The 16,458-nt window shown below is 47.7% G+C and overlaps 1 protein-coding gene across 1 annotated transcript in view; it reads left to right on the top strand.

Moving 5' to 3' along the window:
• The window catches only part of PC (pyruvate carboxylase), a 70,854-nt gene that overhangs the window by 26,763 nt on the left and 27,633 nt on the right, over positions 1-16,458 (top strand). The window contains exons 5-6 of the mRNA XM_015420268.1: positions 1,246-1,467; positions 14,110-14,266. Of these exons, the coding sequence (XP_015275754.1) occupies positions 1,246-1,467; positions 14,110-14,266 (379 nt within the window). The remainder of the gene's footprint in view (positions 1-1,245; positions 1,468-14,109; positions 14,267-16,458) is intronic.

Raw genomic sequence — 16,458 nt, forward strand, 5'->3', positions numbered from 1 at the left:
TATGCCACACCCCCTGACATCACCGGAAGTGTGTCAGAAGGCAACACCCACCGCTCAGGCTCCACTGGACTGTTTTGGATTGCTAGCTATTGGGGGGGGGCGTGCAGATCTGTTCTCACAGAGGAGGGAGAGCTTGTACCTGAATAAAACTTGGTCTTAAAGGTGCCACTGGACTGTTTTGGACCGGGGGGGGGGCTCTGCAACTTACCTGGCTGCTTCTTGCTCTGACTGAGGGCTGCTGGGAGCAGGGGGTGGGGCTTGTTGCATGTGCCCGCCCCCTGGGCTCTTTACTGCCGGAGCGCTGCTCCTCTGCGCTCCTGCAGGAAATGACCCCTGCCTCTTCCCCATATAAGAATTCCCCCACAGATGAAAAATAACCTCATTAGGGAGAGAAGGTTCTGTCCCATCTTTCTTTTTTTCTTTTTTTTGCCATCAAGTCACAGCTGACTTATCGTGAACCTGTGGGATTTTCAAGGCAAGAGACATTCAGAGGTCGTTTGCCATTGCCTGCCTCTGCCTCCCAAATAATGTCTCCCATCCAAATAATGAGACCAGGGTCAGCCCTGCTTAGCTTCCGAGGTCTGGTGAGATTGGGCTAGCCTCAGCTATCCGGGTCAGGGTGTTCTCTTTTGTGCTCGTTTTCTAACGGTAGAGAAAATTCTCCATAGGGGAGGAATTCCAAGATCAAGATTCCCCCTCCCTGCAAGTCTAAAATGATACATGCATTACAACCAGTGTTCCCTCTAAGCTGAGTTAGTGTGAGCTAGCTCACAGTTTTTTAGCCTCTGGCTCACACATTTTTGTCTTAGCTCAGGAAGGCAGAGCAAACTAGTTTATGCAGCAGCCAAATCGCTCGCTCACAGCTTTAATGCCAGTTGCTCACAAAGTAGAATTTTTGCCCACAAGACTCCACAGCTTAGAGGGAACATTGATTTACAACACCTCGAAACCGCCACAGACATCTTGTTACCACCTCATTCTGTTCACGTGTACACAAGGACTCAACCACTGGCTGCCATCACATCTTGTATCCGTGAGTTCCATAAATTAATAACATGTTTCGTGAAATAGATGTACTTCCTTTTGTCTGCCCTGAATTTACTGCCCATCAAATGCATACTGGGCACCTGTGAGTTCTAGTATCCTGGGGAAAGGAAGGAAGAAGTTGCCTCTGTCCACTTTCCACATCATTTTACTCACCTCTGTCTTGTCTCCACCCCCCCGCCCCTTTTCTCTCTGTAACAGGCGGGCCACCATCTGGTTTCCGGGACATCCTTCTTCGCGAGGGCCCCTCCGGCTTTGCCAAAGCCATTCGCCAACACAAGGGGCTGCTCCTGATGGACACCACTTTCCGAGATGCTCATCAGTCCCTGCTGGCCACCCGTGTCCGCACCCACGACCTGAAAAAGATCTCCCCCTTTGTGGCCCACAACTTCAGCAAACTCTTCAGCATGGAAAACTGGGGAGGTAAAAAGAGGGGGGGCTGTGGAATTGGAGCTGTTGGGAATGCCAGACATCTCTGGTGTTTGGGGTTTGGAATTAAAGGTAAAGGTTTCCCTTGCTCGAAAGCCAGTCGAATCCGACTCTAGGGATGCGGTGCTCATCTCCGTTTCCAAGCCGAAGAGCCAGCACTGTCCAAAGACATTTCCGTGGTCATGTGGCCAGCATGACTAAACACCGAGGTGCACGGAACACTGTTACCTTCCCACCGAAGTGGTACCTATTTATCTACTTGCAGTTCCTTGCTTTCAAACTGCTAGGTTGGCAGGAGCTGGAACTAGAGACGGGAGCTCACTCCGTCATGCGGCACCCGGGTCTCGAACTGCTGAACTACTGACCTTCCACAGCCTGCAGTTCAGCCTCTTAACAACTTGAGCCACCGCAGCCCCGTCTGGAATGAGAACAGGCTGCCTTTTTCTCCCGTAGTCGAAAAGAGACCCGCAGGAAGCTGACAGCCTTATACCAAATAATCATTGTTATCTGATTATATCAATACACAATAATTTAATAATATATTAATAAATAATATATATTATATTAATTGCTTTAATAATTAGTGTAGTAATCTGATTATATTAATATATAATAATTAATAATATATTAATAAATAATATATATTATATTAATTGCTTTAATAATTAGTGTAGTGTTTTGCCAGTAAAGTCCACAAAGGCTAGCTTAGTTCATAGCTGACGTGTGGTGACCCCACAGAGCCTTCACGCCAAGAGATATTCAGAGGTGGGTTTGCCATGGCCTGCCCCTGCATAGGAACCCTGGACTTCCTTGGGGGGTCCCCCACCAAAGTACTAACCAGAGCCGACCCTGCTTAGCTGCCAAGATCTCACGATATCAGGCTAGCCTGAGCTGTTCCAGCCAGGGCTTACTTACTCAACATAAATGCCAGCAAGTCGAACTAGCTCCGCTGTAAGTGTGCACACTCCTGCCAACCTAGCAGTTCGAAAGCAAGAAATTGCAAGTAGATAAATAGGTACCACTTTGGTGGGAAGTTAACAGCGTTCCGTGCGCCTTGGTGTTTACTCATGCCGGCCACATGACCACGGAAACGTCTTCAGACAGCGCTGGCTCTTCGGCTTTGAAACGGAGATGAGCACCGCAACCCTAGAGTCGGATTCGACTGGCTTTCGAGCAAGGGAACCTTTACCTTTAAGTGTGCACAGGATTGCAGCATTCATGAAATAATCTTGGTTATGCTTCACACTGCGCAGAAGTGGTCTCATCAGGGTTTTAGCTGGGCCGGTTCGCCAGGAGAGCTTGCCCTCAGGGCTGATTCTTGGATCAAACCACCCGAGTGGCTCCTTACAGCTGCCCGTTGAGGAGGGCCACAGGGCAGTGCAGGGGCTCAGGAGAGGAGGCAGCGGGCATCCTTTCCTGGCATGTTCTCCTGGCATCCTCTCCTAGGTCCAAGCCGACCAGCCGGTGGCAAGACGGGCTCAGGAGGGGAAGGGCATACCTGTTTCAGAGGGACAGAATGCCTCCGATCATCCCTGGCTGCCTTATTTCCAGGTGGAACTTGAAAATAATGAACGGGAAATCTGTGGTTTTCTTATAACCAGCAGAAATACCTGGGACCGTGCAGCCGGGCCTGTGTGCCCATGTGTATTTTAGTCTCGATTTACTATTAGCATCAAAAAAAGTTTTAATAGAGGTCTTTTTTAAAAAACATCAGCAGTTGTTATCTACTTATAATGAACAAATCAATACTAATTTCCTTCCTGGCCGTCTTGAATCCCCCTGCCAGGTTCACAATTCTACCAAAAAAAGCGGATCCCCCCCCCCCCAAGGTCATTGAAACATGATAAGGTTAAGAATGCAAATAAAGCCTTGCTACAGCTGACCAGCATCCGGTTTCCAGTTGTGGTCAGCCAGATGCCTCTGGGAAGCACGATAGTAATCCTTCTCTGTGTGAGCCATTAACGTTCAGAGGTACACTTCCTCTGAACATGGAGGTTCTATTCAGCCACCATGGCTAACAGCCATTGATAGTCTTGCCTTTCTCCATAGGTTTGTGGGTTGCTGTTACCAGCAGTGTTCCCTCTAAGCTGAGTTAGTGTGAGCTGGCTCACAGTTTTTTAGCCTCTGGCTCACAGATTTTTGCCTTAGCCCAGGAAGGATGGCTCCAGAGCAAACTAATTTATGCAGTAGCCAAATCGCTCACTCACAACTTTCATGCCAGTAGCTCACAAAGTAGAGATTTTGCTCACAAGACTGCACAGCTTAGAGGGAGCATTGGTTACCAGTGAAATTTATTAGGGATCACCTGGACAAGTTGGTAGGCTGTGAATCGTTAAAAAGGAAGTACTTCTTCGCAGGCCATATAATTAACATGTGAAATTCACAAGATGTATTGATGGGTGACTTTGAAAGGGGACTGAGCAAAACCATTGAGGGAAGACAGCTAAATGAAACCTCCATGTTCAGAGGTAGTGTGCCTAAGGGCCAATTGCAGGGGACGGGACGGGACGGAGGAGGTGGCTACTTGGGAGCTGTGTGATTCACCACTGTTGGAAATAAGATGCTGGACTTGATGGACCTGTGGTCTAATCCAGCAGAGCTCCTGTTAGGGATCAATGCTGTCTCTCATGCAAGTCTAAATAGGTGCCTGCTCGTCAGCAGTAAGAAGAAGGAGAAGAGTTGGCCCACTTTTATACCCCACTTTTCTCTACTTTAAGGAATGACAAAACAGTTTACAAACACCTTCCCTTCCTCTCCCCACAGCAGGCACCTTGTGAGGCAGGTGGGGTGGAGAGAGTTCTGAGAGAACGGTGACTGGCCCAAGGTCACCCAGCAGGCTTCACGTGGACGAGTGGAGAATCAAACTTGGTACCTCAGTGGTCTAAGAAGATAGTAACTCTTTTTAGAGTAGTTTCAGAGGGTAGCTGCGCTGGGCTGCAGTAGAACAGTTAAGATTCAAGTCTAGTAGCTGCACCTTAGAGACCATGTCTGACGAAGGGAGCTCCGACTCTCGAAAGCTTCTACCCCAGGGGTGTCAAACATGTGGCCCAGGAGCCAGATTAGGCCCCCGGAGGGCTTCTATCAGGCCCACAGTGGAACTGGCTGTCTTCTGCTTCTTCTTCCAGTTCTGATGCTGCTGCGTCATCGTAGGTTTACAGCTTACAGATACACACCTGAACAGCATACTCAAGATTGCAACAGCACAGACATTTTGATGCAATAATTCAGAGCAAGAGGTGTCAGTTCTCAGACACTGTTAAATAAACAAAAGATTGCAAGGATGCTGATGTTTTAAGCATGTTTTTATTTTAAGTAAAAAAAAACACCTTTGTGTTTGTATCCTTTATAAAGTTTATATCTCCACTAACTGGCATTACATTTTATGGCACACATGGCCCAGCCCAACAAGGTCTCATTTATGTCAGATCCGACCCTCATAACAAATGAGTTCGACACCCCTGTTCTACCCTAAAACTCTTCTTGGTCTCTAAGGTGCTACTGGACTCAAATCTGTCTGTTTAGGATTTTACTGTTGGGGTGTTATAAGCACAGCCCCGTTTTCTTCCGTGAAATGTTGGCAGGGGTGTGTATCAAGCCTGCTACATGATCGGCGGACCATGTTCGGCTTGGTGTCCTGAGGTACGGAGCCAAGCTGCCAGATCAAACCCAAACTTCTCAATCACCTGAGCTAATCAGGAAGCTTGTCGAGACAGCAGCCGTGGAGGTTTGCATATGCCAACAAGAGGCAAACCATTAAAAATAAAAACCCTTCAAGTCCTTGTTAAATTTTTCAGAAAACAAACATAGTTTCAAGTAGCACAAAATTCTTCTCCGGGCGAGGCGTTCCGACCAAAAAGAAGATAAAAAATAGATGGCGTTACATGCTGTTCTTTTATTCCCAGGCTATTGTTTGCCTGCTGCAGGCGATCCCGTAAAATGTGTGATGTTGCAAACTGTTATCACATTCCTAGGCTACAGCTGGGAACAGAAATCCAAGGCCCGTCAAAACAGAATGTCATGAAATTTTCTGGGACTCTTTCTAAGAAAGAACTCTTTGCAGCTGAAAAGCTTGCTTTGTGAAACAAAATGGCTGCTTTTCTACTTGTTGTCGTTATTTTCTGACTTGTTGTCAGTAATATTTACAAAATCCTGGCGGGGCTACTGTTGTGGGCTTTACATGGGGCTGCCCTTGAAGTCAGTTCCTAAGTTTCAGTTGGTCCAGGATGCAGTGGCCCAAACAGGTTTTAATGCTAGACACAGGTCCCTGCCACACGGCAGGGAAAACACCGGTCAAAGTGCGGCTAATTAGAGCCGCACCAAAATAGAGCCGCTGCAGGCGGGATCCCACGGATCCGTGAGCCGCGCGCTGTTGCTCCCCGGCACGATCAGATGCTGGGGAGGAAGAGACGAGTGGGAGGCTGCCGAACTGCACGTGTGAGAGCATGCGCAGTTCGGCCAGGGGCCGGGGATGTGCCGGCAGCAAGACGCGCCGGCGATCCCACAGCCAGCCGTGATGCGGACCTACCGGATGAACCACCTAGGTAGGTGGCTCATGTTTGCTGCGGGGCTGTCGGGGGAAGGGCCGGATCGGGAATGGGCCCGCAACATTTCCCAGATGTTGCGGTGGGATCGCGCCCGTTTGCTGCGCCCCCGATCCAGCCCACTCCTGACCCAAAACCCCTCTTGAGAACAGGGCCACAGAGAACCAAAGACACTTATATTCTCCTTGGCTCTCTGCTTGCAGTCAGCCCAAAGTGCTTGAAAGGCAACCCTGATCTCACACTGCGATACTGGAAGGAGCACCTTCTCCGATCTGTACATCCTTGTTCCTTCCTAGTACAAAAAAAAATAAATATCTTGATGGCCCCATTATCCATTGGACTGGTGGCCGTGGTAGAGCGAATGCTCGTTGCAGCAGAATCAACTGCCTGCCCAGCTTGGTCCTTTTCAGCAAACAGCAAAGACATTATAAACAGCATTATGTAATTAATGTGCCTTGCTTTTCATGGTATGTTCGCTGGCTTCTGTTCAGTGTGCCCTCTAGTGATCTTTCATTGTTGTCGAATTGTGGCTTTACAGGTTGTACCCGGCCTTGAGAAACGGCGTGCTGAAAAGGCGATTGTTTCTGAATATGTAAATAGAATAAGCACCTCGCATTATGGAGCTGAATAACAAGCAAAAGGGAACAGGCTCCTGCCCGAAAGAGATGATCATCTAAAATTGAACAGCGGGGGGAGAGGGGAGATGGGCAGGAAAGGGAGAGGTGAATAGGCTCAGTTTGGGATCAGGGTATCATTAGATGCTTTACTTCTGCTGAAACACTAGGCTCCGATCTCCGTGTTTCTAATTCTGTGGGACTGAAGCGCATGCCGATGTTCTTTTACTTTCACTGCAGCTCTTATAAGCCTTCTTTAATCAATAGACTTGTTGATTAGTGACAGGCAGTGTGGCAGATTAGCTTTTGGGGGACTGGACTATCACCAGCAGTCAGACAGGATCTCAAGCAGCAGGGCTGGGAAAGACCCCCTAACTGAGGAGAATAGTATATTCTCAAAATAGACAGCATTGGACTAAATGGGCCCAAATTCTGACTGGGTATAAGGCAGCTTCATAGGAGTCAATGTGGTGTAGTGGTTAAGAGCGGCGGACTCTAATGTGGAGAACCGGGTTTGATTCCCCCACTCCTCCTCCACATGCAGCCAGCTGCGTGGCCTTGGGTCACTCACAGTTCTCTCAGAGCTGTTCTCTCAGAGCTCTCTCAGCCCCACCTGCCTCACAGGGTGTATGTTGTGGGGAGAGGAAGGGAAAGGCAATTGTAAGCGACGTTGAGAATCCTTCAGGTAGTGAAGGGCGGGATATAAAACCAACTCTTCTTCTTCTTCTTCTCTAGACAAGAGCTGTAGCTCAATGGCAGAGCACCAGCTTTACTTGCAGAAGGTCCCGAGTTATATTGCGGTTTTGAAAGATCTTTGGTACCAAGGCTGGGAGTTACTACCAATCCAAGGAGAGCAGAGTCCCCCACATTTTGAGCCTGCAGGGACGTTTCGTATTCTGACACAGGGTGACAGGCACAACCATAAAAATGGCTACCACAGATATACACCGAGCCACACACACACACACAAACACACACAGAGAGAAAGTCTTAGTACAGGGGAGAAGAGGAATAACTTAAAAACGTCCACTGGGAAAGAGGATTGAGGGATAATACAACCAGTACTGAAACAACTGCAGGGGCAAACACACACAGAAAGAGGTGCTGGAGCTCATTCAGATAACTCATTAGCATAACTTATTTGCATATGCCACACCCTCTGACATCACTGGAAGTGTGTCAGAAGGGAACACCCACTGCTCAGGCTCCACTGGACTGTTTTGGATTGCTAGCTATTGGGGGGGGGGAACGTCCAGATCTATCCTCGCAGAGGAGGGAGAGCTTGTATCTGAATAAAACTTGGTCTTAAAGGTGCCACGGGACTGTTTTGGACCAGGGGGCCGGGGGGAGCTCCACAACTTACCTGTCTGCTTCTTGCTCTGACTGAGGGCTGCTGGGAGCAGGGGGTGGGGCTTGTTGCATGTGCCCACCCCCTAGGCTCTTTACTGTCGGTGCTCCGCTCCTGTGCACTCCTGCAGGAAATGACCCCTGAACAACCGTTATTTTAATCTGCCTAGCCAGTCAGATCTCCAGTGGCCAGTCAGAAGCCCTGCTGGGCATGAGCCACACTTGGCCTGACATTCTTTTTGAAAACATTGTGTGGGCACCGATGCTCCCTCTAAGCTGTGGAGTCTTGTGAGCAAAACTTCTACTTTGTGAGCTACTGGCATTAAAGTTGTGAGCGAGCAATTTGGCTACTGCATAAATTAGTTTGTTCCGGAGCCATCCTTCCTGAGCTAAGACAAAGATGTGCGAGCTGGGGGCAAGAAAACTGTGGCGTAGCTCATACTAACTCAGCTTAGAGGTAACATTGGGTAGGCATGAGGAAAGGTGTCGACAGGTGCCATGGTGCCCACGGGCACCATGTTGGGCACCTTAGAGTAGACGATACTGGGCAAAATGGGCCAGTAGTGTGTCTCGTTGATTGCTTCCTAGCTGTTTATCTTTCCAAGCCTGTTCTTATTATTCTTATTCTTATGGTGCATGTTGTTTACTGTAATAGAGAGCAAAAGGCAGGATCTTCGAGTTGCCCTTTCCTTTAATCCCACACGGTGTTGCTTTTGGGTTTATTAGATTGTAAGTCATCTCACACTTGGTTTAGTATCTCAACAAGGTGGTTGTGCTGAGTTTCTAAAAATATTCACGTAACCAGGGAACTGCGTCAAAGGGCAGACGGATTAATTAGGTTTTTCATTGTTTGGCAACCCTGACATCTAGAAAGGTGGTGTGGATGGAGAGATATCTTAAAATTCAGAATGATACCTGAGTGTTTTTCTTTCAGTATGACGTGCAGTGGGGAGGTGTTTGTGCTGTTTGCATTGCTGGTCTTTAATTAGTGGGTCGCGATCCAAATCGGGGCCACGCACTAATCCTACAATGGGCCACATCAAGCAAAATTATGGCCTTTTTTGGTTAATGTATGTAATTTAAGAGGAGGAAATAGATGGAGAAAGAGGGAGAGAAAACACGCAGAAAGAAAGAAACAGGGAAAAAAATGTGGTATGGAAAAACCACAACAATTTATCATGCAGATCAGGGTTCAAGGTGAATCCAGGATTCAAATAGATTTGGAGGCTACCAATCTAGATCCAGCAGGAAGGATTATTTGTGGACTTTCAAATATGGGCCAATAATCTGTCCATCCTCTGTCTCTCAGCCTCATCTGTAAAAGACGTGTATGAATTGATTGTCTTTCACTAGCCATAGGGGAACTCAGCAAGCCATTTTTAGGGGGTGATGTTAGAATCCCTGTAGCAAATTAGGGTGGCCTAGCAACTCGCAAGTAGTTCAGGGGTGGAGACGTGGTGCGATGTGACATCATGTGCACCACTATATCACTTCTAGGGAAATCCCGAAAGTGACGTAAGGTAGCCCTAGGAATCGCCAGAAACTCCATGGTTTCCTCTGGAAGTGATGTAGTAATGCACACAATGCCGAATTTTACAAAAATTTATCTTGCTACCGCTTGGGGAGGTGGGAGGTAAGGATAGTTGTCAGTGGGAGGCCTCTTGCCGTAGTGGTAGGGCTGGCAGCCCTATAGCAAATCAGGTGGAGCTTTGTACTTGGACATTCAGGTCATCTCAGTGTATGGTTCATAAGAGGTGCAATATTGCATGTATTTCTTTAAAATATTATTACCCCACCTTTCTCCATAAACATAGGTTCAGTGCAGTTTACAATACAGAAGATTATAGCAATATACAAGCCCAGGAGGTAAAACAGCTTCTGAACCATATATATCATTAAAATATCAATAAAGTATGAACTCAGAATAAAAATCAAACAAAGTCTGTTGAAACAAGCTCTCTTTAAAAACCCTGTAGACAGAAAACAGCTTGTTTCAGGGCAGCTACCAAAAAAGTCCTGGAATGGGCTGCCACCATCCAGACCCTCCAGCGGGCCAGTAGAGGACCCTCCAGTGGAGAGCCTGATGTCATGACACACACGTTGATACAGGGAGAAGCAGTGCTTCCAATATGTGCTTCCCACATGGAATTGGTAGAAAGCATTTTTCACAACAATGCTCACTTGCATCTCCTTCATCAAGTCACCCCCCCCCCCAAAGCTCTTCACATAATTTGCTGAAGAAAGGATTACCTCCTTCAGCACTGGCAATAACCAGACTATTTGCTCTACCGACCGGCATGACCAATGCCTTTCCTGGATTCAGATTCAGCTTGTTGCACCTTAGTCACTTGACCGCAGCATCCAGGCTCTGGTGTAGGACAGAGACAGCCACTTCTGGAGGTTTAGATACTGAAATATAGAGCTGGGTCTCATCACCTTATTGATGACACCCTATGTGGCGGAATGTGCCTGCTCTGGCCTGCAGGCCCTGTTCCATCCTGACCTTTGTACGGAATTGCCTTCTGGAAGGGTTAAGACTCCCAGCTTCCAAGTTCTGAGGCCTTGCTCCCATGGTCACCAAGGGGACAGTTGCATGCCCTTGGAGGAATAGCTACTTCTCAACTGCCTGCCTTCCCCCGGCACCCCTTTTAAAATAGCGTGTCCAAGATGGTGGAAATCTATATGGTACGGAGAACCACTACCAGCATCAAAAGTTATAAAGTATTTATTAAAGAGAAAATGTTCCCAAACATACTTTTAGCACTGCATCAGATTGAGCAAGGGACTCAAAAGAAATGGGTAAAACAAAAAACTACTGTCCCTCTCTCTATACATTCCCTATCAGAAGTTAAAATATAGGACAGGAGCTTTAGCTTATAGAGTTGCAAATCTCTACAGAGGTTCAGTTACATTGAAGCTCCCTCCAGCTGTTCAGTTAGGTGAGCACATGATCAATGGCTGCCTCACGTAAGAGTCCTGTGTGCTCTGGTGAACTCAGTACCAAAGAAGCAGACCTCTTCCTTGCTACAAGGAGTTTTTATCATATCTGTTTCCCTACCCTCTGACCAGGTCAGGCCAGATTCCTGAAGTCTCCAGAAATTTCCTTCCTGCAACCTTTCTAGCACTTAATACCTCCAAATCTCTGTTCCCTGCTTGGAAGGGGGGAGGCTGGCCCATCCAAGTGTCTCTAGCTGGACCTATTAGCAACTGACTTCCTCCCCCTCACTTGTTCTCTGCCCAGAGAGGGGAAAAAACTTTTATAACTCTAAAGGAAAAAATGCCTTTCTTCATACCCTGCCTCAGAACTGTGAACTATCTCATGTGGTGCCCTGACATATCTCCTAAACAATGTAGGGCAAGAGGACAGAGCCCTTGGGCACTCCAAGTAGCAGCCCTCTTGGGTAGCTGACTCAACTTCTACAAGGCTAACGTTTTGTGTCAGTTGGACTAAAAATGGCAAATCACTGAAGTGCCTGTCCTCTCTCACCCACTCCATTCTCTAAACAATTAAATAGAATGGAGTGATCTCGTCTGTCAGAGAGCCCACCAGTGGATCCAGTCAGATCAGCAAGGAAGCATTGCCCCTGTCCATCTGCAGATGAGGCATCAAAACAACAAATGTCCTCTCTGTATCAAAGTTAGGCCAGAAGCCAGGATTGAGGGCAGAGGCGTCATCCAGGAAAGTCTGCTCTGCCACCACCCACTCGACCAATTCGCCCAAAATGACAAGTTTGAAACTGGCCTGTAATAATTTAACTCATAATTAGGTAAGGTAGGCTTAGAGTTAAGGCTTTTATCATCTGCTCTGTTGTGTGGGCTCTGACCTGGATGGCCCAGGCTTGTTCCATCTCATCAGATCCTGGAAGCTAAGTAGTGTCGGCCCTGTTTAAGTGTTTGGATGGGCAACCACCAAGAAGTCCATGGTTGCTATGCAGAAGCAGGCAATGGCAAACAGCTCTTTTCCTGAAAACCCTACAGCAGGGGTATCGAACACATTTGTTCTGAGGACCGGATCTGACATAAATGAGATCTTGTTGGGCCGGGCCCTGTGTGTCATAAAATGTAATGCCAGGTAGCGGAGATATAAACTTTATAAAGGATACTAACAGAAAGGTTTTTTAAAAACTTAAAATAAAAACATGCTTAAAACATTGGCACTCTTGCAATATTTTGTTTATTTAACAGTGTCTGATAACTGACACCTCTTGCTCTGAATTATTGCATCAAAATGCCTGTGCTGTTGCAATCTTGAGTATGCTGTTCAGCTGTGTATCTGTAAGCTGCAAACCTCCGATGACGCAGCAGCAGCAGAACTGGAAGAAGCAGAAGACAGCCATTTCCACTGCGGGCCTGATGGAAGCCCTCCAGGGGCCTGAACCAGCCCCCGGGCTGCACATTTGACACCCCTGCTCTACAAAGTCACCATATGTCCGCTGTGACCTGACAACACTTTCCACCCCCACCCCCACCTGCTTTATGAATAGTTTTTGTGCTGCTGGTGATGAATGTGTTGTGTTTTTTAATGGCTTGTGTTTTAACACTGTGGGTTTTAATTGTAAGATGCCTTGAGCAGGACTCTGAAGAGGTGACACAGAAATATTCTAAATGAATAAATAATAAATAAGTAAGCTTCTTGGCAGTGGTCTGATAACAGCCTCCTCCAAAGGGTTGGAAAGAAGAAGAGTTGGTTTTTATACCCTGCTTTTCTCTACTCTAAGGAGTCTCAGAAAGTTTTACAATCGCCTTTCCTTTCCTTTCCCCACAACAGACACCCTGTGAGGTAGGTGGGGCTGAGAGAGTTCTGAGAGAACGGTGACTGGCCCAAGGTCACCCAGCTGGCTTCATGTGGAGGAGTGGGGAATCAAACACAATTTGTCAGATTTAAGTCCACCATTCTTAACCACTCTAGCAAACCACCCAGCTATTTCCCAGACAGATTTTGTAAGCCAGGATGAACAAGGATCTTCATTTACAGATGGTATTTTTCACAGCCCCAAGCGCCCTGTCAACATCCATTGGAAAGATCAATCTGAATCTGTCCATAACAGCTTGATGAGGTGATGCTACTCTCACCTCTGAAGCCCAATCTGTTTTTAAATGAATGTCAAAGTCATACTGGGTCAGAGTGATTTTAGCCACAGAGATTCTCGCAAAAAACAGTCAGTGAACAGACAAATCACTGTTTCCAATTGACTTCGCCCTAGGAGTCATCAAGTTTTGAACGACCCTAAATAATTTTAATTGTATGGGATTCAAGCGGATGTAGTCAGCAGCAGAGAATAAAGCCTTCTTTGCCACCCTCACTGCTACCTCGTAGGCTTTCAGAATGAACTTTGTGGTGAACTGTTATCTGATTCAGCCTGAGTCTTCCAGCAACAGCACTCAAGATGTCTCCCAATTGATTTAAGTCCCTCAGCCCCTCAGTTAACCAAACTAGGTGGCTACTCAAGGGGGGGGAGAATGACAGGAAAACAACTCAACCGATTTCTTGCTCAGGCCTGTTGTTTCTTCTCACTAGTGCTTCAGAAGAAACACTGGCTAGGTTCTGAGGGGGTAATTCAAGTCTGGTTCCAGCCCCCTCCCCCAAGCCTCCATTTTGTATCTGTCTCTGATTGTTCATTTTGGCATTCATGGATTTTGTTTCTTGTTCCGATTGATGGACCATGGGGTTCTAGTGATACACAGAGTGCATCACACAAGCCTGCAGTCTTCCCGCCTTTTCTCTGGAGGTCTCGACGTCTCAGTCTCACGCTGTTTTGAGCCAAAACGCAATCGACACCAAGACAATCGTCCCACCTGGCAGAGTGATGGCTGGAAGGGCCATGGGCCTTGCTGGAGCTCAGCTGCCAGTTTCTGAAAAGAGAGATGCCGGAAATCAAATATTCCTGGCATGTTTCGCCTGTGACAAGAGATCCCAGCTTGCTCATGCTAGATTTGTAGTGTGAAGGGAAAAGCACTCCATACTTGTTCCACCACTCTCCTGTAATATTCAGGGTGGGAGGGGGACACCTGTGGCTTGGAATTCAGAATAGGTGTGGAGGTGTGGATTAATCTCAGATTAATCCCTCTCTCAGTAGGACGGAGTTACTGATGCTCACCTCTCGTTCTCTCTCTTTCTTCCCACATGCTCTCAGGTGCCACTTTTGATGTGGCGATGCGCTTCCTGTACGAATGCCCCTGGCGCCGGCTGCAGGAGTTGCGTGAGCTGATCCCCAACATCCCATTCCAGATGCTGCTGAGAGGAGCCAATGCTGTAGGCTACACCAACTACCCGGACAACTCCGTCTTCAAGTAAGCAGATAGAGCTTTGCACAGAACTCTGCAATGTGTGGTATAGATTTTGCTTATCTAACTATATTTATAATTATAATTATCATTATCATCATCATCATCATCATTATTATTATTATTATTATTACTTTTATACTGTCCTCCCTGTGAAGCGGGGTCAGAGCAGTGCACAACAGAAAGATTAGAACAATTCTTCAGTTTATACATACAAATAAATACAAAGGTTTTTAAAACAACGATTCATATTCAAAGTATAGACCTATATGGCGTCATATTATGAATTTGCACCCCATTGGCGGGGGAGGAAAGTGAGAGGTAGTCAGTTGGCCAGTTTGCTTTTAAAACCCTGTTGCTGTCCTCAGCTATATGTCTGGTGGAACATCTCTGCCTTACAGGCCCTGTGGAACTGTAAAACGGGTCCCACAGGGCCCTGATGTTATTTGGCAGAGAGTTCCATCAGGTCGGGGCCAGAGCTGAAAAGGCCCTGGCTCTGGTCGAGGACAGCCTGACGCTCCTTGGGCCAAGACCTTCCAGCAGATGTTGTTCTCCTGAGCGCTACGCTCTCCGGGGAACATACCAGGAGAGGCAGTCCAACAGGTACATTGGCCCCAGACCATTTAGGGTCTTGAAGGTCAAAACCAAAACCTTGAACCTGACCCAGTACTCAATCTGGAGCCAGTGCAGCTGACGCAGCACAGGTTGAATGTGTGCAGTCAGTGGAGTCCCCATAAGGACCCGGGCCCGCTGCATTCTGGACCAGTTGTAATTTCCATATCAGGCTCAAGGGCAGTCCTGTGTAGACTGAGTTACAGTAATCAAGCCTAGAGGTGACCGTTGCATGGATTACAGTGGCCAGGTTGGAGCGAGACAGGTAAGGGGCCAGTTGCTGGCTCTAGCATAGTTGGTAAAACGCCAGTCTGACAACATGTGCAATCTGGGCCTCCATTGATAAGGAGGCATCCAGAAACACACCCAAGTTCTTGACGATTTGCACCATGGTCAGTGGTGTGTGGTCAAGAGCCAGTAGTTGGCACCCAAGTCCTGAATCTCCCCCACCCAGCCAGAGAACCTCCGTCTTTGCTGGATTCTGTCTCAACCAGCTCTGCTTTAGCCACCTCACCATGGCATCGGAACCCTCAGCCAGGTTTCCTGGGGCGGTGTCTGGCCAGCTGACCAGCCATCAACAGGTATAACTGGGTGTCATCAGCCTATTGATGTCACTCTAGCCCAAAACTCCCCACCAGCGGGGCGAGAGGGCTCATAGAGATGTTAAATAACATCGAGGAGAGGATAGTCCCCCTGGGGGACCCCACAAAACACAGGGTATCAGGAGGAGACCCTTTCTCCCAGCACCACTCTCCGTTCGGACCACGGAGAAAGGAAACAACCCTCTTTAGGGCTGTCCCACGTACTCCAATGCCGGCAAGGTGGTGAGCGATGTTCCCTCTAAGCTCTGGAGTCTTGTGAGCCAAAATTCTACTTTGTGAGCTACTGGCGTTAAAGCTGTGAGCCAGCGATTTGGTTACTGCATAAATTAGTTTGCTCTGGAGCCATCCTTCCTGAGCGAAGACAAAAATGTGTGAGCCAGGGGCTAAAAAACTGTGAGCTGGCTCACACGAAATCAGCTTAGAGGGAACACTGGTGGTGAGCCAACAGAATGTGATCGACTGTGTCGAACGCTGATGTCAAATCTAGCGATAACAGCAGCACCAACCGACCTTGATCCAGCTGACTGCAGAGATTGTCTGTGAGGGTGACCAGCACGATCTCCATCCCCTGGCTGGGGCAGAAGCCAAACTGGAAGGAGTCTAACGCTGTCTCCATCCCATGGCTGGGGCAGAAGCCAAACTGGAAGGGGTCTAACGCCGATGTATCCTCCAGGAAACCCTGGAGCTGTTCAGCTGCTACCCTCTGAATTACCTTTCCGAGAAACGAAAGATTCGAAACTGGGCGGTAATTGGATGGATCAGAAGGATCCAGCAACGTCTTCTTCAAGAGCCGTGTTACCGTTGCCTCTTTTAAGCCCTCCGGATACACCCTTGAGTGGAGGGACAGATTGATAATGTCCATCAAAGAGTCCTTTATACCCTCACTACTGGCTCACACCAGCCACAAAGGACACGGGTCTAAGAGGCAAGTGTGTGCATGGTAGGGAATTGTGCTATGAGACTCAGGAGGGAAAGGTCTGAATT

Source organism: Gekko japonicus, unplaced genomic scaffold, assembly GCF_001447785.1.
Source record: "Gekko japonicus isolate JY-2015 unplaced genomic scaffold, Gekko_japonicus_V1.1 scaffold306, whole genome shotgun sequence".
Classification (NCBI taxonomy): domain Eukaryota; kingdom Metazoa; phylum Chordata; class Lepidosauria; order Squamata; family Gekkonidae; genus Gekko; species Gekko japonicus.